The following is a 25,082-nucleotide window of genomic DNA, read 5'->3' on the forward strand; positions in this document are numbered from 1 at the left end:
TCATACGTTTAAGCACCAAATATTAGGGATATTTGCTCTTTATCAGTGATATATATTGCAAATATTTCTTTCAAGTTTTCATTTCTGTTGATTTTGCTTATGAATTTTTGATCATGCAATTAAAAATGTTTTTTATATAGTCAGATTTGTTGATTCTTTAATTTCATTTGGACTTTGAGTTATGGTTAGAAAACCTTTTCCTACACTTAAATTACAGAGAAATTTACTGGTGTTTCCTTCTAGTACTTGTAGTGTTTGTTTTTTTCTCCTATTTAGATCTCTGATTCTTAGTTTATTCTTGTTTATGGTGTGAGGAATGAGTGTCATTTTATCGTTTCCCCCTCCCAAATGCCTATTCAGTTGTGCCAATACCATTTACTTGAAAATCATTCTTGATCAAATATTAAATTTCCATTTTTACTTGAGTCTATTTCCAGACCTTCTAACCTATTTTACTGGTTCTTCATGAACCAGTTCCACAGATTTTTAATTAAAGAATCTGTGTTACATGGTTTGATATCTAGCTGGTCAGGCTAGTCCCCTCCCCTCCCCCCTCCCCCACCCTTCATATCTTTTCCTTTTCAGTGTTTTCCTGGTTATTCTTGCATGTTTATTTTTTTTAATATGAACTTTGGTATCATCTTGCCTATCTCTAGAAAAAAATGTGTTAATATTTTTATTGGAATATCATTAGATGGTCAAATTAACTTAGGGAAAACAGATACCTGGATGATGTTGAGGCATCTTGTTCAAGAAGAAATATTTTTCCATGTGTTCAAGTCTAATTTTGCATCTTTAGGAAGTATTTTATAATTTTCTGAATGCAGATTGTGTGTATTTCTTGTTTATTTCTAAGTGTTGTATCTTTTTGGTTGCCTTTGGGTTTTCTCTTCCATTATATGTCTTAACTGGTTTTTGTGTGTATGAAGGCTGTTCTTGCCTGTAAGTTCTTTATCCTGATATCAGTCTGAATTCTTTCATTGTTTGATTTTGTTTTATCATTGATTTGCTAGGGTTAAGCAGGTATATTACATGTCATCTGCAAATAGAGCTTTACTACATTTTTTTCCAATTCTACACCTCTGCTTTCCCTTTCTGATTGCACTAATACCTCTAGGACAATGTAAAGTGGTAAAAGATGTAATGAGCAGCCTTGTCTTACTCTTGACCTTAGTGGGAATACATTTTGTGTTTTCTTGCTAAGTAATATGATGGCTTTAAGATTCAAGTTCTCATATATATATGTGTATATATATATATGTATAATATGTATATGTATATGATATAAATGGTATATTTAAGGAAGTATACTTTGATTCTTATTTTTCAAGATATATGCCCAATCCATCCATCTGTTTATCATGTATTTATCTTTCATCTATTTATCTATCATTTCTATCACATCTATTCATATGTCTATTTGTTTGTCAGTCAGTTCAGTTCTTTATCTCATTTAATACTTTTTGCCCTTAACCAGGACGGTAAGGCCTCTTCCTCCTGCAGTGTCACTCTAGCACTCTCTACTGACAGAATTTAGCATCATGCCCAGCAGGCAACGCAAAAATACTAAAAGGTCCAGATTTAATTTTGCAGAGCAGAATGAAGGGAAGATTGGAATTGAGAAGCAGTAAATTGGAAACTTTCTCTGCTTTAAGCAGAAATTATATTTTAAAGATATTTTAAAAATATTTTGTATTTACCCACATATGTATTTGCCCTTTCCAGGGCTCTTCGTTCTTTCATATAGGTCCAAGTTTCCATCTATAGTCATCTTTTTTTCTGCCTAAAGAACTACCTTAAAAATGTCTTTAGTGAAACTGATAAACTTTCTCAGCTATCGTTTATCTAAAAAAAAAAATCTTTATTTTGCCTTAATTTTTGAAGACTTGCTTTTGCTTTTTTTTTTTTTCCGTTTGAAAGATATTATGACATTTTCCCCCTAGCACTTCAAAAATGTCTTCCTCTTGTATTTTGGCTTACACAATTTCTTCTTTTTTAAAAGTTTTTATTTAGAAATAATTTCAAACATACAAAAATTTCCAAAACTAAGAGTTTCCATATACTTTCCCCCAGCTTCCACATATCATTACTTAACCATTGTACAATGATCAAAACAAGAAATTATATTACTTTATTATATGGATATTATTCAGATTTTATCAGGTGTCCCACCTTTCTTCTGCAACACACTGTCATTAGTCCTGATGCCATTTATTACAGGGAAAACCTGGAGAAGACTTGGGAGGACCCTCCCCCCCAATGCATCATTTCTGTGGAGTCCTTGATGCCTAGAGTCAGACTGTACTGTGGCTCTTCGGAGGATAGACCCTTAGGCTGGATTCACAATCTTGACCAGGAAAAGGCTGCTCCACGTGAAGTTGTCGAAGATCATGACAATGAAGGGCTGGTTGAAGCGAAGGGTGAGAGGCTCAGGTGCCATGTTTTGGGTGACTTCAATGGGAGCAGCTTCCTTCACACCCTTCTCATCAAATTGCAGCATGGTCTTATGGACCACCTGTTGGGATGGACCAAAGCTGGTGGTTGAGTACCTAATGTATGTTGGGAGCTTTCTTCACCTTGTTGCTTGGGCTCCTCCCACCCTTGGTTTTATGGATTGTGAAGCTGAGGCTGAAGCTGCTGGCTTCTTATCTGAGTCGCAGCCCTAGGACTAAAGCTGAGGTCTGTCCACCTCCAGAACCCTGGCTGCACCTAGACTTCCTCCTTAGGAAGCTGGCAGGTGGAACCCACCACATAAAGGTTAAGGGTCTTGTGGCACTAGTTGGACCTCACTGGGTCCTGGGCTAGTAGAGGCAGCCCTCGCTCCCTTTTCACTCTGCTGGGTAAGTAGTAGGGTTCAGTTCATGAAAAGTGCTTGTGCCTACCCTTTATGGAAACCAGTAATCTCTGTTTTGTTGTGAACAAAATTAGAAGGAATTCTGAAATTGGCAACATGCTTGAGTAGCTTGTATCAAAAGCCTCCATCAGATAAGAATTGGCAATTAAATAACCAAATCTTACAGAGCAAGGACTCTCATTGACTGCACAACAAGGAATTGGAGGGTTTGAGTGGCTAGGAAGAAGCTGAATTGGGATAAGAACTCTGACAGTGTGTCTTGGGAAATGCGGTTTTGAGTGGAATAGACCCTAGGTCAAATGTCAGGCTGCTCTTTACTAGCTCTGTGGCCTAGGTGAGTTATTTTACCTTCCCTGGGCCAGAGATTCCTCCTTGGAGAAATTGGGATAATATCCAGTGGTCAAAGTCCATGTGCTTGAGTGAGGGGGCTGCTACTACTACAACTTTCTCCTGTGCCCTCTCTTGTTTTGTCACCCCTAGGACTATAAGGTCTGTGGGGATAGGGCCGCATCTGAGTAGTGGAGACACACTCAGTGCACATTGTAGACGTTCAGTAAATATTTCCTGAATGGATGGAGGAATAAATAATGACAGAAAGCTGATCAGGGTGTGAATGTAATTGGGTAGAAGGCTTAGTGTGATGTCATTTAGACATTTTCCACTTTCCCGGTTTCTTTTTGCAGGGGCCTCTCACAGGCCTCCTCTGATGACTTCATTTTACACAGTGCCCCCTTTGCATGGCCTGGTGGAATGGGTAGATGCCTAGGCTCTAGCCCTCCCTGTCATTAGTTTCCTGTATGACCTTGGGGACAGCACATTTTCTTGATGAGCCTCCGCTTAGCCTGTTGTAAAACTAGGGGCTTGGACAACACCTGGTGCTCTCTCAGCCTGGGGCCTGGAGGCCTATTCATGAGTGGGCTCCATGTTGCTTATGCATTTTGGGGAAGAAAAGGTAGGCCCTGGATACACTTACCTTGGACATCTTCAGCTGGGCCTCTTGGGTGATGCCTGAGAAATTTGCATGGCTATTGTGCAAGTCTGCAATTCCCATGTCCTCCAGAAGGCCCCCAAGGTCATAGGCTTCAGAGATGGAGACCTTTGGGATGTACAGGTCTACTGGGCTGCTCAGGGGGGAAGCAGATGAGGTTAGACTTTCCCAGGGCTGGGCTTGGCCAGCCAGACTTCCCGTGATCCCTCCAGACCCTGCCTCCTAGCTGGACAGGTTCTTTGGGGACGATGCAGGGACAGGGACAGGGACAGTGCCAGGTCTGCCTCTCCCTCTACCACATAGGCAGCTCCCTCTTTGGGCCTCTGAGTTGCAGTCTTTTCTTCTCAGCTTTTTCTTTGAGCTGATTCCACCTGTGATACAGCTGGACAGTGGGCCATTGAAGAAAAGGGTCCCTAAGAAGTCCAGAAGTTGGGGTGGGGAAGGGAGCACCTGGCTGGGAGCAGGGGTCCTGGCCCCAGCTGTGCCACTGCACTGTGTGGCAGGGCCAAGGCCCTCCCTCTCTGTGCTGTCCTCATCTCCACAGCAAGGCAGCGCAGGGCAGCAGGGTCTCTGCCATGGCCCTTCTGTGTGGAAGCTCTGAGGTCGATTCTGTAAGAATTCCATGACTCCACCTGTAGGTCCCCTTGGATAAAGCCAGTGGGATTTCTAAAAAGGCAGGGGGAATCATGCTGGAAATCATGCTAAACGTTTTTACCTATCAAAACATTAATTTCATGTAAATATTTCCTCCTTTTCCTGTTCTCCAGAGGGTGAGAAGATGCCTGAGTCTGAGGGGTGTCAGTGAAATGACACGGGCTCCACAGCAGGAGCAGCCTCACTGCACTGAGCTAATGGCCCTGGGAGGCCTGGAGGCTGTAAGCAGCCAGTGGGAACTTGAGGACATCACTCAAGGGGAACAGAGGAGGAACCGTAGATGAGCAGGATGTAAATTCTCCTCTCAGCTGGGAAATAGCAATGGAAAGTAAGGGAGGTGGACCTACATCATGCACCTGGCAGACTTGCTTTACCTCTGAACCTCCTCTAGTCTGCACTCGCTCACACAACCCTACCAGGTTGGGGTCACCATCGTCAGTGTCCAGAGTGAGAGACTGAAACTCCGCAGAGGCTGAGGATTTCCCAAGTCACACCCCTGGGAAGCAGCAGGAACTCGAAGAAACAGGACTAGCTGCCTCAAATCCCATCTCCTCACCCTTAGAGAGCTGCCCACACCACACAGCTCAGCGGGCAGGTAAGTGGCAGCAGAACAAGGGGACAGAGAGGAAGGAGAGAGTGTGAGCTCTGAGTGGGGCACAGGGGCTTCCTGTGGGAGGTGGGTGCAAGCTGGAGCTGAGGGTGCCAGCTGGGTGCACTGGGAAGCAGGCGGAGGGTCTGTCTGCTGGGACTGGGCAGGCCCTGTTCAGATGGAGTAGGGAATTATTCATGCCCCGTCACATAGGAGGGCTAAAGGTGCAGAGTTTTACCTTGGATGTTTATTTTAAAAAGTATATAGAAGAAATTGGCATGTGTTTTTGATTGATGGTAAATTAAAGTTGTTTAGTGAAGAGATTATTTTTGGTGTAAAGAGAAATATTATCTACCTCACTTGCAACACATTAGGGTCCGGAATTCGTTAGAATCACGGTGCATTACCCGCACCTGGTTGCACTGTACCTGAATTACAGGTTCCCTTTGCGAGGATTCAGGGTGTGGTGGGGATGGGCAGTTGAAATGGTGAAGAGCTGGGGAATGGGTCCCTACCTTCCATCCTCCAAACAGGCTCACATGCATCCCCCACCTCCACATATCCCCCCCCCCCCCCCCCCCCACACACACACTCAGGGCAGGTATGTTTGGTTCTAGGACTCTAAGAATGCCTTCTATCTCCCACATGTAGCCATAGGGGGTCTCTCTGAATCACAGAGCTGACTAGACCCCAAATCCCTGCTGGAGAGAGGTGAGACTTCCAGCCCCTCCATGTCCATTCATAGAACCGGATTAACCTCTCCAAGAGCACCAGCAGGGAGCAGTGGAAAGTATAATTCAGAGTAAAAATAATTGAGAGCATGAAGCTCAAAACCTACATATGTAATAAAGTAGAAGAGCTTCTTTCTAGATTTTGTACCTGCAAATTCTTGGATTGCTAAGTTCATCTGAATAGGGTTTTTCTCACTTTGCTGCTGCTGGCCAGCTTTGCTGGTGCCCTGGGTAAGGCCTCCCTGACTTGGTTGGTGCCATTCCCTCTTCCTCTCATGCTCTAGGGGCCACTTCCTGCTGGTTGAACTTTCACTAAGGCTCAACACACAGTTCAAGGCCAAAGCAATCCACTCTGCATCCTCTTCCCCAGTCCCCTGGGACCGAGTCAGGCATCCCACCCCCCAGCCCTTTACACATCTCCTTCCTCTCTCCCTCAGACAGAGCTTATGTCATTGTGCCACTGTTAATTCCACCAGAATCTGTTTTCTGCTCTGGAGTCTTTGAAGTCTACACTTTGTCATCTACACTTTGTCATGTTCACCATTCTATCCCTTCTCCTTAGCCTTGTGAATGGTACATGGCATGTGCTTTCATTAAGTGAATATATGAATGAGGGAATGAAAGGAATGACACCTGCTCTGTGAGCCTTTCTGAGCTACTCCAGATCCAAGTGCCCGTTCCCTCCCTTGTGTCCCCTCTGCCCTTTGAGTCTGCAGTCTCCCACCCACCCCCAGGTCCCATGTTGGTTGGTATTACTCTGATTGCTCGGTTACAGACAGAACTCGAATCTCCCAAGAGTGAGGATCATGTTCAAAAATATCTGCTCCTCCTCCAGGGTGAGGATTGGGGCTGGGCAAATGCCTCACCATAATTTTGATTGTCCTCTAGCTCAGAAGTGCCTGGGGGAAAATGAATTCATTTGTTCATCCATTCATTCATCCATTCATTCATTCATGCTTGCTCACATGCTCAGCCAGCCCTCCCTGAATATGTGCTCTGAGCCTGCCCCTTTCTTGGGCCTGAGATTCATTGGCTAGTTCTTCCCCTGGCCACCAACCTATCAGAACGGACACCTCACTCTCTTTCTCCTTATTTATTACCTACTTTATGTCCTGATTTTTTACTTACTTGAAAAAGAGTTAGATTCCTGAGTGACTTAAGAATCATTCATAGACTTTGTGTTGGTCCCATGGTGGATATTGTGGTCACTTTCATTATACTTTTAAATGTAGTCTCTCTGGCATCTTTAGTAGTGCTTGGTTTCAGGCAAGCAAGATAGTAAAATGGAAAAGTGGGTAGCTGGATGATTGGTGAGCTCAGTTTAAGAAAATAATGCAAAAATGTGGTAACACAGAGGGTGGCTATTAACCTCTCAGGGACCTCACTTTGTAGAATGCCCCAAAGTATCTCGGTGTCAATAGACCACGATATATAAATGAGTGTCCTCTAGGTCAGAGAACCTCATGGCCTTTGGGGACCTAGCAGTCAGAAAAACAGTGAGCCCTGGAGGGTGAGTCTGGGGCAAGAAGGGGGTCCAGGTGCATCCCTTTTCTACCCACCCCACTTTCTAGGAACACATCCACTTCAGAAGTCCACACAGTTGGCTGAAGGGCTTACCCACTGGTCAGGGATTCAGACCACCTCTGAATGGTGTCCCGGCTTAGTGCAGTGATGACGGTGTCTATCTTCCCCTTGTCCGGAAGGATGAAGAAGACTGTCCCGTTGCCCATGTAGTCCAGCTGCACCAGCTGGCAGGAGAGCACTGAGTCATTAAAGTACTTGATCTCATTTGACTGGAACATCATAGGCACCTTCACCAGGGTTGTTTCGTTCACATAGAAGTTCTCCTCTCTGGTGCTTTCCAGGTCAAAGGGGTGTGCCCAGGTACCTGGGAAGAGGAGGGAGAGGGAGGGCAGGAGACAGGCCGGTGTAAGCAGGAGCTTGGTGGCAGCTGAGCACCAGGTGTAACCACTAAGCAAATTACACAGCAGCCTTCCTCACCCCGGAAGGTCCCCACCAGTCTGCCAGAGTTTCCTGGTAAAAAGGGAAATCCCTAGAGGTTTAAGAGATTTCCATCTTCTACCCTTGGAATGGATTGGGGATTAGCTCCGTTTCTGAGATTGGCCCTGAAAACAGAAAGAGGGCATGAACAAGAGAATGCTGGCCCTGGGATTTGGGGATAGAATTCAGTAAACCATACTTTGCCTCATAGCCCCCGCTTGGAGTGGATCCTGGATTGGAGGGCTGTGGAAGAGGTGCTAGATCTCAGGCTGCAAATTCAAGGTCAGGGGTTGGGGGAAGTTTAGTGGAATGGACCATCCATTCCATCCCCACTCTTTCACATCCTGGTCACAGAAGCCCAGCAGATATCCTGGCTGCCCAGTTGATTGTACCCATTCCCCTGCAGGAGGCTCCTGACCTCCATTGTGGCCCTGAGGGCTACACCACATTTCCTGGAGGCAGAGTCAAGGTGAGAAGATTCCTTTAAGGTAACAAGGTCCCCACTAAGAACTGGACTCAAATCTGTTCCACGATGTTATTACACAACCTCTTTGCTTGTCTCGTGATGGGGAACTCACTACTCTTACAGGTGGGACTTTCCACTATTGGTCAGCTCTAATGGGAAGAAAATTGCTCCTTAGATGGACCCAAAGTCTGCCTGATTGTAATGCCTGCCTGCTGAGCCTCTTTAGTCCTTCTGAGCTTATTCCAAGCAATTCTGAGTCCTCTTGCAGGTGATAGACCTTTGGATATTTAAAGACAGGAGTTGTTGCCCTAGCTGGTTTGGCTCAGTGGTTAGACCATCAGCCTGAGGACCGAAGGGTCCCAGGTTCAATTCTGGCCAAGGGCACATACCTTGGTTGCGGGTTTGGCATGGTCAGGGCATGAGCAGGAGGCAACCACTCGATGTTTCTCTTTCTCTCCCTCCCACTCTCTCTGAAAAAGCAATGGGGGAAAAATATCCTTGGGGGAGGATTAAAAAATAAAAAAGACAGGAGTTGAGTCTTACAAGGGCTCTAGGTTAAGTCTCCCTGGGTCAGGAGATGACTGAGAACCCTGAGTCCAGCGGGTCCTCAGTCAACAGGGAGAGGCTGGAGGTTGCAGGGATAAGAGCTATGGATGCAGAGTCTGGCTGCCTTTGACCTTAAGCCTAGAAGCCCGTGAAGCCTGTGTTGAGGCCACTGTTTCCCAGTGAGGTGGCCAGAGCATAGCTCCAGGCAGATCCTTCTCAGTCCCACTGCCTATGGGATCTATGGACCATGAAGCTAAAACTCTTGGTTCTGAGCCAGCCTCAACCCCTTTGTAAGGGATGCTAATGGAGACAACAGGGAGAGGCTGGAGGCTGCATGGAGAACTATGGATGCAGAGCCTGGAGACCCAGGAGCCATTCCTGGTCCATCCTCAACAACTGAGTGTGAACTCATTGTCTGAGTGTCTCACAGCAAGTGAGGTAATTAAAAAAAATATTTTTATTCATTTTTAGAGGGAGAGAGAGTGAGAGAGGGAAACATCGATGTGAGAGTGAAACAGCAAAACATTGATCAGTTGCCTCCGGCACACCCCCTACCAGGGCCCTACTGAGGATGGAGCCCACGACCAGGAATCAAACTGGCACAGGTTTGATTTTCGTGCTCAGAATAACACCCAAACAACTGAGCTACGCTGGCATTGGTGCAAGTGAGATAACTTGACGAGACTCAAAACATCCTCCAAAAGAAGTCTGGAGGAGGTGACTTTTGAGCCAATATTTGAAAGGTGGGAAGAAGTTTTAGGCAGATGGACAATTTGAGGGAGGGCTCAGGGGGCCAAAAGGGCATGGGCTTGTGGCAGGAAGAATGGCTCCCCAAAGATGTCCATGTCCTAATCCCTGGAACCTGTGAATACTTTATATTGCATAGCAAGAGGGAATCAACTAACCTTGAGATGAGGAGATTATTCTGTATTATCCAGCTGAGCCCCGTGTAATCACAAGGATCCTTCAAAGTGGAAGAGGATGACAAGAGGGACAGAGTCAGAAAAGAGATGTGATGACAGAAACAGTTGTCGGGGTGATGCGTTACTGGGTGAGACTATGCCTTTGAAGAGGGAATGGGGCCGAGAACCAAGGACAGGTGGCTTCTAGAAGCTGGGAAAGGCAAGGATCAAATTCTTCCTTAGAGCCTTAGACCACCAGAAGGAACATGCCTTACTAACATCTTGACTTTAACCCAATGTGACTTATTTTGGACTTTTGACCTTCAGAATTGTAATATAAATTTGCATTGTTTTAAGCCACCAAATTTGTAGTTATTTGTTATAGCAGCAATAGGGAACTCATACAGGCTTCTGTGGGGACAGCCATACTCAAAGGAATTCAGTGTGGTCTGACTGACTGTGTGTGTGTTTGTGTGTGTGTAGGGAAAATGTTGACAGGAGGCTGGAGAGGACAGAGAAGTAGATGACTCTGTGCCAGGGCTTCTCAACCTTGGGACTATGCCATTTGAGGTAGATATTGTGGGGGTTGTCTTGTGCATTCTAGGGTTTTTAGCAGCATCCCTGGCCTCTACCCAATAGACACCACTCCAGTAGATGCCAGTAGCACACCCCACCCCTAGCTGTGACAACCACAAATATCTCCAGACATTGCCAAATATCCATGAGGGTGGATGGGGGTTGAGAACTAAGGAGTTTAGATTTTATTCTCAAGAACAATATATCCCCAAATTATCTGATCATTAAAATTATTAGAGGAGGTTACCTTGTTTAAAAATGAAAATTCTAGGACTTTCCCATGGAGGTTTTGCTTTAGTAGGCCTGGTCTTCGATCAGGAATCTATAATTTTAACAAGTCTCCCTGGTGATTTTTATGAACATGCACTTTGGAAAACCTGTTCCAAATGGGTGAAGAGGAACTTAAGTTCGGTATGAGTAGGACCTGGTCAGAGCTGGTTCTGAGCACTTGGGAAATGCGTATATGTTAACTCAGGGGCAGCCTGAGAGTTCCTGAGGTCTGTTTGGTTCTAGGCTGTATTTCTAGTACCTTTCCCAGTGCCTGACTCATAACCAGGACTCAGCCAATGTTTGTAGACTGTGAGGCAGCCATACTGTTCACCGTTACATGTTTGGGCCTCAAACCAACCTGTAAGAGCTTGGGCGAGTTACTCAACTCTTCCAGTTGTCATTTGGATCTTTCATAAGATTATATAATTCCATCTTCCTAATAGGATTATGGTGAAGATGGAGACTCACAGATGTGTATGTGCTTTGTAAAACAAAAGGCTTTGCCTAAGAATGCACCCTGGATTTTGATAGCTGTTACTATTCTTGGCAATAGTAGATGAGGTCTTGTCAGAATGGGATGGGTAGGGGTACCTTTGAAGAAGATGTAGTTGACCAGGATAAGCGTGGCTGGGCTATCCAACTCTGAGAATAAGTCCACGATTTTCCCTTGTGTCTTATTCTTGATATATTCATTGATTTGCTTACTGGCTCTGGCCCAGTCCTGGAAATCTATAGCCAAGGTGTCCAACTCATAGTAATGCTTCGTGTCTTCTGAGAATGACTCTAGAAGCTCCAGGCTCTGGTTGAGGAACAAGGCATTGCCCATGGTTATTTCCAAGGTGGTGCCTGACTCCCTGAGGAGGCGTTGGAGGTACCAGAAGCCCTGGTGGATCTTGGCTTCTGATGTCTCAGTGAGATTGAAGCCCAGGCCCTGGAGAAGCTGGGCTCTTGTGTACCCGTGGGCACCCAGGGAAAGCAGAGCCAAGGCCATGGAAATGCTCACGGGGGAGATGAAGATGTTCTTGCCAGGAGTTGAGGCCACTAGGTGCTTATACAGGCCAAAGGCAAAGTCAACATTGTTTGGAGCCAGGTCCCGGTGGTGGCTCCTTATGCTTATGTCAACATCAGGCTCCTTAGCCTGGACAGTCCAGAGGCCACTGGTAGACAGCCAGAGGAAACAAATGTACAGGGCGAGCAGCATTGTTCAGGATGGCTGGGCCCTACAAAATTAGAAATTGCTCATTAGATGATGCGGAGTCTTCAACGTAGTGGGATATCGGGAACAGTAGGCAGAAGACCCCATTCAAGCCCTAGTTTCTTCTTCCACATTGGCTGTGTGACCTGGGGCCAGTCAGGATTCTGGGCCTCAATTGTCTCATCTAAAAGTATAAATTATACCTGCTATGATTCAATCAAGTTGGGCACCTACTGGAAGCCCAACATTGACCTAGGTGTTCTGCCTATATTTTCTCATCTACCCCCACTTACCACCAACAAACTAATAAAGTAGATAATTATTCTGATTTTAGGTAGGCAGAAACAGGTTCAGAAAGCTTAAATATAAACCTTATTAATATATTCAAAGTACTGAAAGAAAAACACTGTCAACCAAGAATTCTGTATCTGGCAAAACCATCCTTCAAAAATGAGGGAAGAATTAAGACATTTCCAGATAAACAAAAGCTGAGTTAGTATATTATCACTAGACATCCCCTGCAAGAAATGCTAAAGGGGGTCCTTCTGATTGAAATGAAAGGACACTAGAGAGTGAATAGAATCTTTATAAAGAAATAAAATTCTCTGGTAAAAGTAAATATATGAGCAGTTAAAAACTATTATTATTATTATAATTTTGGTTTGTAACTCCACTTTTTGTTTTCTATATGATTTAAAAAGACCGATGCATAAGAAACAATTATTAATTTATATTTTTGAATGCACAATGAATAAAGATACAATAACTGAAAGGCTGTGTGGATGAAACTATGTAGAAGAACAGTGTTTGTATGCTATTGAAATTAAGCTGGCATAAATTCAAATGAGAGTGTTATGAAGTATGTGTTATAACTTTAGTATGTTAAATGTAATTTCCCTGGCAAGCATAAAGAAAATAGCTATAGAATATACACAAAAGGAAGTGAGAAGAGAATTAAAATATTTCACTGCCAAAAAGTCAACTAAACACAAAATAAGACAGTAATACAGGAAATGAGGGTGGGGAAGCTATAGAAAACAAATAGGGAAATGACAAAAATATGTTTCTTCTTATTAGTAATTACTATTAATGTAAATAAATGAAATTCTCCAATCAAAAGACATAGATTAGCAGAATGGGTTTAAAAAAATGATCCAACTATATGCTGACTACAGGAGACTCATTTTGACCCAAAGACAAAAATACGAAAATTAAAGAGTGGAAAAAGTATTCCTTGCAAATAGTCACCAAAAGAGAGTGGTGGTAAGGTAGCAGAAGGAAGGAAAGAATAAATATTAGAGCACAGATAAAATAGAGAATAGAAAAACTAGAGAAAATCAACAAAACCAAAATATATCTAATCCATAAAGTTAATATATTAATGTATAATACAATTTTCAAAAAGATTAACAAAATTGACAAACATTTAGCTAGACTGCATAAGAAAAAAAGAGGGAAGTCTCAGTTACTAAAATAAATAAAAAATGATAGTAGGGGCATTACTACCAATTTTATAGAAATAAAAAGAATTATAAGAGAGAATACACATCAACAAATTGGATAACCTAGATGAAATGGAAATGTTTCTAGAAACACAAAATGTACCAAGACTGAATCACAACAAAATACAAGGTCTGAATAGACCTAAAGAAGTTAGTAAATGTAATAAGTAATTGAAAACTTCCTAACAAAGAAAAGCCCAGGACCACATGGCATCACTGTTGAATTCTATCAGATGTTTAAAGAAGAATTCACACATTTGCCTCAAATTCTTTTTAAAAATTTGAAGAGTTGGGAATACTTTCTAAATAATTTATTGCCCTGATATCAAAGCCAGACAAAGACAATATAAGAAAAGAAAACTGATATTGCTTATGAACAGTGATGAAAAAATCCTCAACAGAATACTAACAAATAAAATTCAGGAGCATATTGAAAGTATTACACACCATGACCAAGTGGGATTTATTCCTGGAATGCAAGGGTGGTTCCATACACAAAAGTCAATGTAATGTAATTATATTACCAGGCTGAAGAAAAAACCCACATGATAAAAACACTCAACAAGCGAGGAATAGAAGGAGATACATCAACGTCATAAAGACCATATACGAAAAGCCCACATCTAACATTATACTCAGTGGTAAAAGATTGACAGCTTTTCATCTAAGATTTGTAACAGGACAGGATGCTGCTTTTGCCTCTTCTGTTTAACATAGTACTGTAAGTTCTAGCCAGAGCAGTTAGGCAAAAGAAATAAGAGGCATCCACATTGGAAGGGAAGAAGCAAAATTACCTCAGTTTACCATAGCAGGTAATCATATATGCAGAAAACCCTAAAGATTCCACAAAAAAACTGTTAGAATGAATAAATAAATTCAGCAACATAGCAGGATATAAAGTGAACACATAAAAATCAGTTCTGCTCCCGTCTACTATCAGAACAATCTTAAAAGGAAATTAAGAAAACAATTTCATTGACAATAGCATCGAAAAGAATAAAATACTTAGCAGTCAACATAACCAAGGAGGTGAAAGACTAATACACTGAAAACTAAAACAAACAAAAACCTCCCAAACAAACAAACATTGATGAAAGAAAGTAAAGTTACAAATAAATGGAAAGATATCTTGTGTTTATGGATTGGAGAACTTAATATCTTTTAGATGTCAATACTACCTAAAGAAATCTACAGATTCAATGCAATCCTTATCAAAATCCCAATGATGTATTTTGCAGAAATAGAAAAATCCATCCTAAAATTCCTATAGTGTCTCAAGGGACTTTGAATAACCAAAATAGTCTAGAAAGGAGAACAGAGTTAGAGGTCTCACACTTCCTGATTCCCGAATTTACTGTAAAGCTGTAATAATGAAAAGAGTGTGGTGCTGGCATAAAGGCAAACATGTAGAGACCAAAAGAATACAGTAGAAAGCCCAGAAATAAACCCTTGCGTGTATGGTCAAGTGATTTTTGACAAGGGTACCAAGACCGTTCAATGGGGAAAGGACTTTTCAACAAATGGTGTTGGAAAACTGGATATCTGCATGCAAAAGAATGAAGTTGGATTCTTTATACCATGATACAAAAATTAATTCCAAATGAATCAAAGATTTAAATGTAAGAGATAAGTAAAACTTAGAATAAAACACAGAGGAAAAGCTCTGTGACATTGGATTTGGCAAAGATTTCTTGGATGTGATACCAAAGATACAGGCAACAAAAGAAAAATTGTATAAATTGGACTTCACCAAAATAAAAATAAAAATTCTTGTTTATTAAAAGACACTGTCAAAAGAGCAAAAAGACAACCCATTAAATGGGAGAAAATATTTACAAGTCATATCTGATAAAGGATTAACATCCAGAATATATAAAGAACTCCTAAAACTCAAGTACAAAACAACAACCACCAACTCAATTCAGAAAGTAGGCAAAGGACTTGAGTAGACATTTCTTCATAGGAGATAAACAAATAGCCAATAATTACATGAAAAGTTGTTCAGCATCATTAATCATTAGGAAAATGCAAATCAGAACCACAGTGAGATACAATTCATACCTATTAAGGTGCTTATTATAAAAAGCAAAACAAAACAACAAAACAGAAAACAAGTTTTGGCATTGGATGTGGAGAAATTGGATACCTTGTGCATTGCTGGTGGGGAGGTTAAATGCTGCAGTTGTGTGGAAAAGAATATGACAGTTCCTCCCATAATCAAACATAGAATTATTTGATCCAACAATTCCACTTCTGAGTATATACACAAAAGAATTGGAAGCAGGGACTCAAACAGATATTTGTGTGAACCGATGTTCATAGCATTATCCATAATAGCCCAAAATAGAAACAACCCAAAAGTCCATCAGTGGCTGACTGGATAAACAAAATGTGGTTTTATAAGAAAAACACTCCTGTATTTCTCCTTTACTCTCACCCTACTACCACACTTCACTTAAAAAAAAAAATATATATATATATATATGTATCTTTATTGATTTCAGAGAGAGAAAGGGAGAGGGAGAGAGAGTTGAAACATCAATGATGAGAGTCATTGACCAGCTGCCTCCTGCACCCCCCCGACTGGGGATCGAGCCCGCAAGCTGGACATGCACCCTGACTGGGAATCGAACCGTGATCTCCTGGATCCTAGGTTGATGCTCAACTGCTGAGGTACTCCCGGCCAGGCCACACTTCACTTCTGACATCAGATGTGTGAATTTTCCACACATCAACCAGTTCTCTGCACCAGCTGGGTGTACTACCATTTAACTCAATTCTGACACTATTTATCTGGAGATAGTGTAAGATCCCACAGGTTAAGGGACCAGTCCCACAAGACTGCTTCTCCTCAACTTCGGATACCAATCTCAAGTCCCAGATTGTCACCGGTACTTCCCTGACTGGCTATAACTCAGAGATTGGGTTCGATAATTTTCTAGAATGGCTCACAGAACTCAGGGAAACTTATTTACGTTTACCAGTTTACTACAAAGGATATAATAAAGAATAGGAATAAACAGATGAAGAGATTAATAATAGGGTGGGTTCCAAAAGGGTCCCAAGCACAGGGACCTCCTGTTCCTGTGGCGTTGTATGTGTGTTCACTAACCCAGAGTTCTCTGAACCCCATGCTTTAGGGATTTGTATGGAAGCTTCATCACATAGGCAGGATTGGTTAACCCAATCTCCAGCTCGGATGATGAAGGATGGGGCTGAAAATTCCAGGCTTCTAATCATGGCCTGATCTATCTGGTGACAAGCCCCCATCCTGATGTCATCCAGGATCCCACCAAAAGTCACCTCATTAGAACAGAAGGCATTGCTACCACCCCGGAGATTCCAAGAAATTTAGGAGCTCTGGTCAAAGACCAAATATTAGAACAAAAGATGCTCTGAGTGCTCATATCACTTAGGAAATTACAAGGGTTTTAGGAGCTCTGTGCCAGGAACTGGAGGGAGAGACCAATGTGTATTTTTTCTACTATTTCACAGTGTTATATACACACAGTGGAATATTATTCAGTCTTAAAAAGGAAGGAAACTGACACACTACAACATGGATCAACCTTGAAGACATGCTACATGAAGTAACCCAGTCACAAAAAGACAATTGTATGATTACACTTATATCAGGGGCCTAGAACAGTCAAATTCGTAGAAACAGAAAGTAGAATAGTAGTTAACAGAAGCTGGTGTGGGGGGTGGGGAGTTAATGTTTAATGGGGACAGTTTCAGTTGGGGAACATGGAAAAGTTCTGGAGATGGTTATGATGGTAGTTGCACAGCAGTGTGAATGTCCTTAATGCCACTGATCTGTATGCTCAAAAATGGTTTCCGTGGTCAATTGTTTTTATATTTTACCACAGTAAAAGATTCAGGAAAAAATTAAATATATTCCATTAAAAAATGTTTGGTAAGAGCAGTTGAAAAAACTGTGGCCAAGGTCAGAATCAGTAAGTGGACGCTCTGCCTGCAAGGCTGGTGGTCCCAAGCCCTGTGCTTTGAGGAGCTGCCTACATCCCAATAAAGAAGGGATGCTTACAGGAGAAGCAGGATCCCCTGCACAGCCCCACCTGTGGGATCAGCCATTCGGGGAGGGGCTGGGAACCCACTGTGAAATCACTACCCCCAGGAGAATGTGGTGCACTTGGAGTGTGGGAACCACTAGTGTGCTCTGGCACAGCCCGAGGTCCTTTCCCTGGCATGCTCCCAAACCAGAACCTTTGGGTGAGGCACAGGCAGACATTCTTCTGACCTCCCTGAGTTCTCTTCCAACTTCCCCATGTGTCCCCTCCATCTGGTGGAAAATCAACTCCTGATGAAATTTGCAGCTGAGTTCCAGCTTCTCTGCTTTGATAATGACCCTGCTGCCCTGCCCCCACACCCCCCGCACCCCTCCCCCACTCAGTGGCCTGGCTTTATAGATGATTCTTTCATTTTCCTGGGTTTCAGGGCAGATCAAGGTGGATTAGGATCCTGGCATTACTGTTTATGAACTAGGTAGGTGACATGGGGGGACTATTTAAACTCTGCCTCAGTTTCCTCAGTATAAACTAGACAATAATACCTACCCCAGACCTTGCCCATTTGACCTTCCAATTATTTGGTATTTGTCTCTTCTCCAGTCTCAGTACACAGCCCAAGCTTGGGGCTCATCATCTCTCCCAGGATTAGCAGTCACCCCCTATGTGGACTCCTTGCCTGCTACTCAGTTCCCTCCAAACTGTTCTCCCCTCTGAAGCCAAAGGCATCTTGGAAATTCAAGTTGATTGGCATTCTTCTGCTGAAAAGCTTCATTGCTCCCAGGCAGGGTTGATCTTCACTATGGTAGCCCAGGGGGTCCTCATGACCTTGTTCCTGGTGACAGCCCTGCTCCCAGTCTCAAATGTGGCCTCTTGAAGTCTTAGCCACAGCATGCTGGCTGGCTACCTCCGCGGTTTCCTCCCACCACACACGAGCCTTTCATCCCTCTGCTGGGGTCAGAGAACCTCATTTCAGTTCCCCAATGTTTGTGGAGCCCACCCTGGCCTGGGAGCTCTCCCATTCTTGCCCCATGTAGCTCCATTCTGTAGGTCCATCCTCTCCCTGCCTTGTCTGCCTCACTCCCTCTTGTCCTTTGGTACTCAAGTCCCGGGTCACCTCCTCCACTCTCAGAGCCCTTCCTATGCTTCTCTCTGTCACTGCCCTTATCACACTGCAGTGAAATCTTTGTTTTAGCCCTGGTCACCTCCATACCTGTCTTTGAGCCCCCTCTTGGGCAAGGACCCTATGCAGTGTGCAGCTTGGATTGGGGTGGGCTTGCCCCAAATACAAGTTCTTCTCACTTCCCTTGTCTTCCTGCTGTCTCAGATTTCCCACTTCAGCTCCTCTTGTGTTACTCCTCCAAGAAGGGGATTAAAATGCTATAAGATGGTTGTGAGTATCAGTCACAGCTGTTGTCAGTGTTTTCTTCTGCGATTTCGCTTAAGGGGTTATCCTGGACCCATTGTACAGATGAGAAAACTGAGACCCAGAGAGTTAGAGCTGAATTTTTTTTTTTTTAAACATATCTTTATTGATTTCAGAGAGAGGAAAGGAGAGGGAGAGAGAGATAGAAACAAGAATGATGAGAGAGTCATTGATCGGCTGCCTAGCCTGCAACCCCGGCATATGCCCTGACTGGGAATCGAACTCTGATCGCCTGGATCCTAGGTTGATGCTCAACCGCTGAGCCACGCCCAGCTGGGCTACAGCTGAAATTCTAAGCCCTGTGGTCTGACTCCAGAGCCTATGATAGGCCATTTTGCCTTTCTCTATAGGAAGCAAAATAGTTAAAAAGCTCTATAAAAATGCAGTGTCAATATTATTTTTTAATATATATATATTTATTTCAGAGGAAGGGAGAGGGAGAGATAGAAACATCGATGAGAAAGCAACAGTGATAGGCTGCCTCCTGCACTCCCCCTATTGGGGATCGAGCCCGCAACCTGGGCATGTGCCCTGACTGGGAATGGAACCCATGATCTCCTGGTGCTTAGGACGACACTCAACCAACTGAGCCACACCGGCCGGGCCAGAGTGTCAATATTGTTCATGAATTTCATTGAGTTCCAGTTTCATTCAGAACTGACCTTGTTCCTCAGTTCCGAAGTGACCTACATAGTAAACACACGCTGTGTTCTTTATTTTCACAAATGCCCCTGTGGGCCAGGTACAGTCTTGGGCCCTCTGCATTGAAACCTCATAACGTGGTGTAAAACAGATAATCCTTTTTTATCTGCAGTATCCTCCTCCCAGGTCACCAAGCCAGGAGGTGTGTGCAACTTTTTAGAATGCACAGTCTGCACTACGCCAGCTGGGCACCCTCTCCCCCCGCCGGAACCCTGCATTCCCCTACGGGGTGTTTCCCATGCCAGCTCTCAGACTCCGTCCCTGGCTTAGGAGCATCAGTGGTGAGACAGATGGGAATGGCTCTTGGCTCAGTGTCAGCCCCAGCAAGGCAGGAGGCCAGGGGATATCAATGCCTCTGTGGGCAGACACAGACACTGCAAAGCCCTCCCCAGGGTTTCCTCCTATCCCTGCTGGCTGTTCAGTGCCCTGATTGAAAAAATCAAATAAGCAAGTTGCAGTCATTGTGCTCCAGAGGCTGGCAGGAGCAGAGGATGGGATGCCCTCAGGTGTTACTCACGATCTGCAGAGAGTTCAGGTTGCACCTGCTGGCTGGGTCCTGCTGTCCGTGTCCTTTTACGTGTAGCCAGTGGAGCAGCTGCTGCTAAATCTTGTTTGCCAGCTTCCCCGCTGGTTAATGATTAGAGGGAGGACAGTGGCCTTCATCGAGAGTGGCCCCCTCCCCCCAGCCATTAACCAATAGGAGGCTTTTCCAGGAAATTTGAGTAACACAGCAACACACAGATTAACTTTAAGTTCAATTCCCTGACGTTTTATTTTTTAATATAAAAATGTGGCTGGTGTTGCATCAATGTTTGTGGTTGTCCAGTGGCAGCTGGCACAGAGGCCACAGGTGCCCTTAATTAGCATGATGACAGCAACACCTGTGAAGAACCAGGTGCTAAACTCAGACTGGGGATGAGTCTTGCATGGTCCTGCCTTCAAGGTGACCTCAGTCTGGTAAGAGAGACAAACATGGAATAAAAGCAGCCAGGTGCTTCCCATCGATCATCTCATTTAATCTCTACAATGACTCTGCGAGTGGATGCTATCATCCCTTTCCTTTAGATGAGAAAACTGAGGCACATGGAGATTATGTGAGCTGCCCTTGAGATTCAAATCCAAGACCATGCAAGTCTAAAATCTAGCACCTTCCCTCTTCCTCACATTTTAATTTATCACCTCTTTTTTTTATTATAATGGCAGAGACCAAACTCAAATTGCTTTAAAGCAAAAAATATTTATTGAATCTTTTGAATGAGAGTTCTAAAAGGTAGAGAGAGCTTCAGGCCTGGCTAGATCCAGGGGTCCCAGGCTGATCATCAGATCTCTCTGTCTTTAAAAAAAATTCTTTCTTACCTGTGCTTGCTTCTGCTTTCCTGCGTTAGTCTCTTTATGGCGGGGACAAAGGTGGTCACTGCAGCTCCAGGTTATTTGGTTCTAACTAGTTACTTGATATCACAAGGAAAGAGACTTACTTTTTCTCAGTGTTCATATCAGTCCACAAAAGGACTTTGAGCATGATTTTTCATCCTTAGATTGAATATGGCATTTGAAAATGTCCAGCCAGGGTCTAGTGCCCTCGGCTAGGTTGATGGTGTCATTTACTTTTCCCTCCAGGGACAGGGGGAGTTATTTCCATGAGGAAAGAAAATTGGCCCACAGCTGGGGCTAGAGTTCTGAATTTCAGCGTTATTAATACTTACTGGTTTTTACAAGTTTTTTATTCCTTAAGCCATTTTTGAAACTTATATCTAGGAATTTATCATTTTAAAATCTCATATCAATAATTATATTATAATTTTTTTGGTTCTATATTTTATTTGCATATTTCTTCTTTTTTCCTTCTCTTGATGAGTCTTTTTAGGGAGATTTATCTAGCTAATTAATCTTTTCAAAGGACCAGCTTTTAATTTTGTTAATACTTACTGTTTTTTAAAAATCTGCATTGATCTCTGTGTTTATCTTTTTACTTTAAAATATTCTGGGTTTTCTTCTGTTGCCTTTCTTGAGTTAAATGCTCTGCTTTTTAACATTTTCAGTCTTTATGTAAGTGTATTTAAAGTTAGAAGTTTTTAATCTAAATACTGAATTAGTTATGTCCCACAAATTTTTTATGCTATTCCTGTTGTGATGTTTTTCCAAAGTATTTCTTAGTTGTATTTATTGTTTTAATTTTTACCCAAGGGTAATTTAGTAATATGTCATTTAGTTTATTTAGAATTTTAGGCTACTCTTTTGTAATTAACTTTTATTTCATTATGGTCCAAGAATATTATCTATACGATACTGAACATTTGGGACTTATTGATCCTTTTTCCCAATCATATGTGGTCTGTTTTTGTAAATGTCTTATTTTTTAAAAACAGGTGTTATCTTTTGATATGATAATTTTTAAAATTGAGTTTTAGGCCCTAGCCAGTGTGGCTCAGTGGTTAGAGCTTTCTCCCATGGACTGAAGGGTCCCCTGTTCGATTCCGGCCAAGGCCATGTACCTCAGTTGCAGGCTCGATCCCCTGCCCCAGTGACTTGGCTTTTTGATATTATGGTGGTTGCCTTTTACTAGAAACACTAAAAACCTGCAGTTGAGTTCCTATACATCATAGAACCATGTGGGATAGGTGTTATTATAATCTAGGATAGTATAGCAGTTAAGAATATGGACTCTGGGTTTGAACCCAGACCTTAGCTGTGTTATATTGAAGAAAGTTATGTAAACTCCCTGTGCCTCAACTGAGCAATGGAGATCTCTTTAGGTTGTGTGAAGAGAACAGAGCCTGATGAACGTTGTAAATGCTAATAACTACTGCTCTTCCATTGGCAGACTGGGAAACTGGCAGAGAGAAGTTAGAAGACCTATGTCCATCCTGCCACCTATCCGTTTACCTCTGTAGCAACCTCAGAATGTGCCTTTTCTGTGGAAGTTACCTATTATAGTAGAATGTGCATGTGGGTATCACAGTTTTTCATGCCAAGCTTGTCTCAATCTCAATAAACTGTTTGCTTTTGAGTAAGTTACTCAATATTTCCTGGGCTCATCTGCAAAATAGGACCAATGCCTCCTCACAGGGTCATTTTGGCACACAGTACATATTCTATCACCTAGAAGACATTCAACAAGTAAACAAAATTGGCTGCTATTCTTGCAAGTTTTATCATTATTAGTACCATTTCTACATTGATCTGTCAGCTCTTGGGCTTTTGCACAGAGAAATGAGATACTGCTCATGCTCTGGAGAAGTGCAAAAGGGGGCAACACTAAATGAACAAACTGGAGCAACAGTGTGAGCACAATGGACTCTGAGTCTACTCGGGGCACTCACTACTCGGAGGTTGCTTAGCCTGCATACCCTCTTCCCTCTTTGTGGCTGCCCAAATTCTGCCCATCCTTCAGGACCCAGCTCAAGTCCACATACTTATAGAAGCTTCCACTGAATATTCAAGTTTCTACCCTGTCCATCCATCCACCCACCCATCCACTCATCCATCCATCCATCCACCCATCCCCCATCCACCCACCCACCCATCCATCCACCATCCATCCATCCATCCACCCACCATCATCCATCCACCATCTAGCCATCCACCTATCCATCCATCCACCTATCCATCCATCCACCCACCATCCATCCACCCACCATCCACCCACCATCCATCCACCATCCATCCATCCATCCATCCATCCATCCATCCATCCATCCATCCATCCATCCTCCCATTCATTCTACCATCCATTCATGCATCTATCCATCCATCCATCTGTATCCATTTATCCATCTACCCAGCCTTCCTTCCTTCCTTCCTTCCTTCCTTCCTTCCTTCCTTCCATCCATCCATCCATCCATCCATCCATCCATCCATCCATCCATATTCCCATCTATCCACCCATCCATCCTCCTGTCTATCCGGTTGTCTGTTCATCTGTCCATCCATCTACCCATGCATCCATCCTCCCATCCATCCATTTACTTATAAAACACTTACTATATACTTAACCTTGAGTACACATGGAGGGGGAATTTAGAGTAATCATATTGCTGCCATCAAGAGGCAGTCTTACCTGAGGCTGTGGGTGCCTGTTGTTTTCATACTCAAATACCTCAGGGATGGGTAGTGGGATGTATGAAACTCAGGTCTAGGGAAACCTGAATTGACTGCAATTCGAGTTGACAAAAGTTATGTTGAACAAACAGAAATCAACTAGAATTAAGTAAGGTTAATGTTCCTCCACCAGACAGGGTAGAGATTTGAATATTCAGTGGAAGCTTCTATAAGTATGTGGACTTGAGCTGGGTCCTGAAGGATGGGCAGAATTTGGGCAGCCACAAAGAGGGAAGAGGGTATGCAGGCTAAGCAACCTCCGAGTAGTGAGTGCCCCGAGTAGACTCAGAGTCCATTGTGCTCACACTGTTGCTCCAGTTTGTTCATTTAGTGTTGCCCCCTTTTGCACTTCTCCAGAGCATGAGCAGTATCTCATTTCTCTGTGCAAAAGCCCAAGAGCTGACAGATCAATGTAGAAATGGTACTAATAATGATAAAACTTGCAAGAATAGCAGCCAATTTTGTTTACTTGTTGAATGTCTTCTAGGTGATAGAATATGTACTGTGTGCCAAAATGACCCTGTGAGGAGGCATTGGTCCTATTTTGCAGATGAGCCCAGGAAATATTGAGTAACTTACTCAAAAGCAAACAGTTTATTGAGATTGAGACAAGCTTGGCATGAAAAACTGTGATACCCACATGCACATTCTACTATAATAGGTAACTTCCACAGAAAAGGCACATTCTGAGGTTGCTACAGAGGTAAAAGGAGAGGTGGCAGGGTGGTTTGAAGGTTTAGTCTTGAGTATTAACAAGAAGGCTATTCACATGGCACTGAGTTGAAGCTGATATCTATAAATACACACACATACACACACAGCTAGTTTTTTCTTGGTTTAATAATTTACTGTAGAGTTTCTTTGGACATGCTTTTTTGGGATGAAATGGCCGATGGTCATTTTATCTGACACATCAGTTTTAAGTAATTGGTAGGGGCTGCCTGGAAGACTGAGCTGCGAAGGCATTTGAAACTACCATCTTTCTGTGTGAGACTGCTTTAATTTGTTAACTGTGACTATCTCGGGCCTGGCAGAGGAAGCCAGGTTACTTAAAATAATGGAATTACCAAAGTCGAGAACCCTGGTGGGGATGTTGGACATCTGGTCTGAGAGAAGATATGGAGCAATAGGACAACTCCAGATGCAAGACCCCAGGCCTGACATCTTCCAAATAATCAGCACACGAAAGTCTTGAAAAGTGCAAAATGAAGCCATATCTGGCCAAGAAAGGAATCAAGCTCAGAAAACATAGGAATGGGAAGGCCTTTTAGAGGTTACCTAGGGTAGAACAGTAAGTGGTTCCTATCTAAGCTGCCAACTTGGGTCTATTGTAGTGGTTCCTGGAGTATTACCTTGAGAAGGATTCTGAGGCTGTATATAAATGAAGATGAAATAGGGCCATGATAGTTGGCGACATCAGTTTGTGGATGTGGGAGGAAGAGTTGCACATGGCCACATGTTTGCTATTTGTAGTCTAGGCCAACACTCTCACTTTATAGATGAGAAAGTCGAGGTTCAGAGAGGTAGTAGGGACTTACTTATCAATGGTTACAAAGC

At 43.1% G+C, this 25,082-nt stretch overlaps 1 protein-coding gene across 1 annotated transcript; it reads right to left on the minus strand.

The window, feature by feature from the left end:
- Positions 1-1,997: 1,997 nt before the first annotated feature.
- SERPINA6 (serpin family A member 6) lies at positions 1,998-20,017 on the minus strand. Its single transcript, XM_081156584.1, has 5 exons — positions 19,945-20,017; positions 11,169-11,797; positions 7,434-7,704; positions 3,828-3,975; positions 1,998-2,515 (listed from the first exon to the last, which is right to left on the minus strand). Exons 2-5 carry the CDS (start codon positions 11,776-11,778, stop codon positions 2,330-2,332), a joined length of 1,215 nt encoding a protein of 404 aa, XP_081012710.1. The 5' UTR covers positions 11,779-11,797; positions 19,945-20,017; the 3' UTR covers positions 1,998-2,329.
- Positions 20,018-25,082: the final 5,065 nt, after the last annotated feature.

This window comes from Miniopterus schreibersii, assembly GCF_964146895.1.
Source record: "Miniopterus schreibersii genome assembly, chromosome: 1".
NCBI lineage: Eukaryota > Metazoa > Chordata > Mammalia > Chiroptera > Miniopteridae > Miniopterus > Miniopterus schreibersii.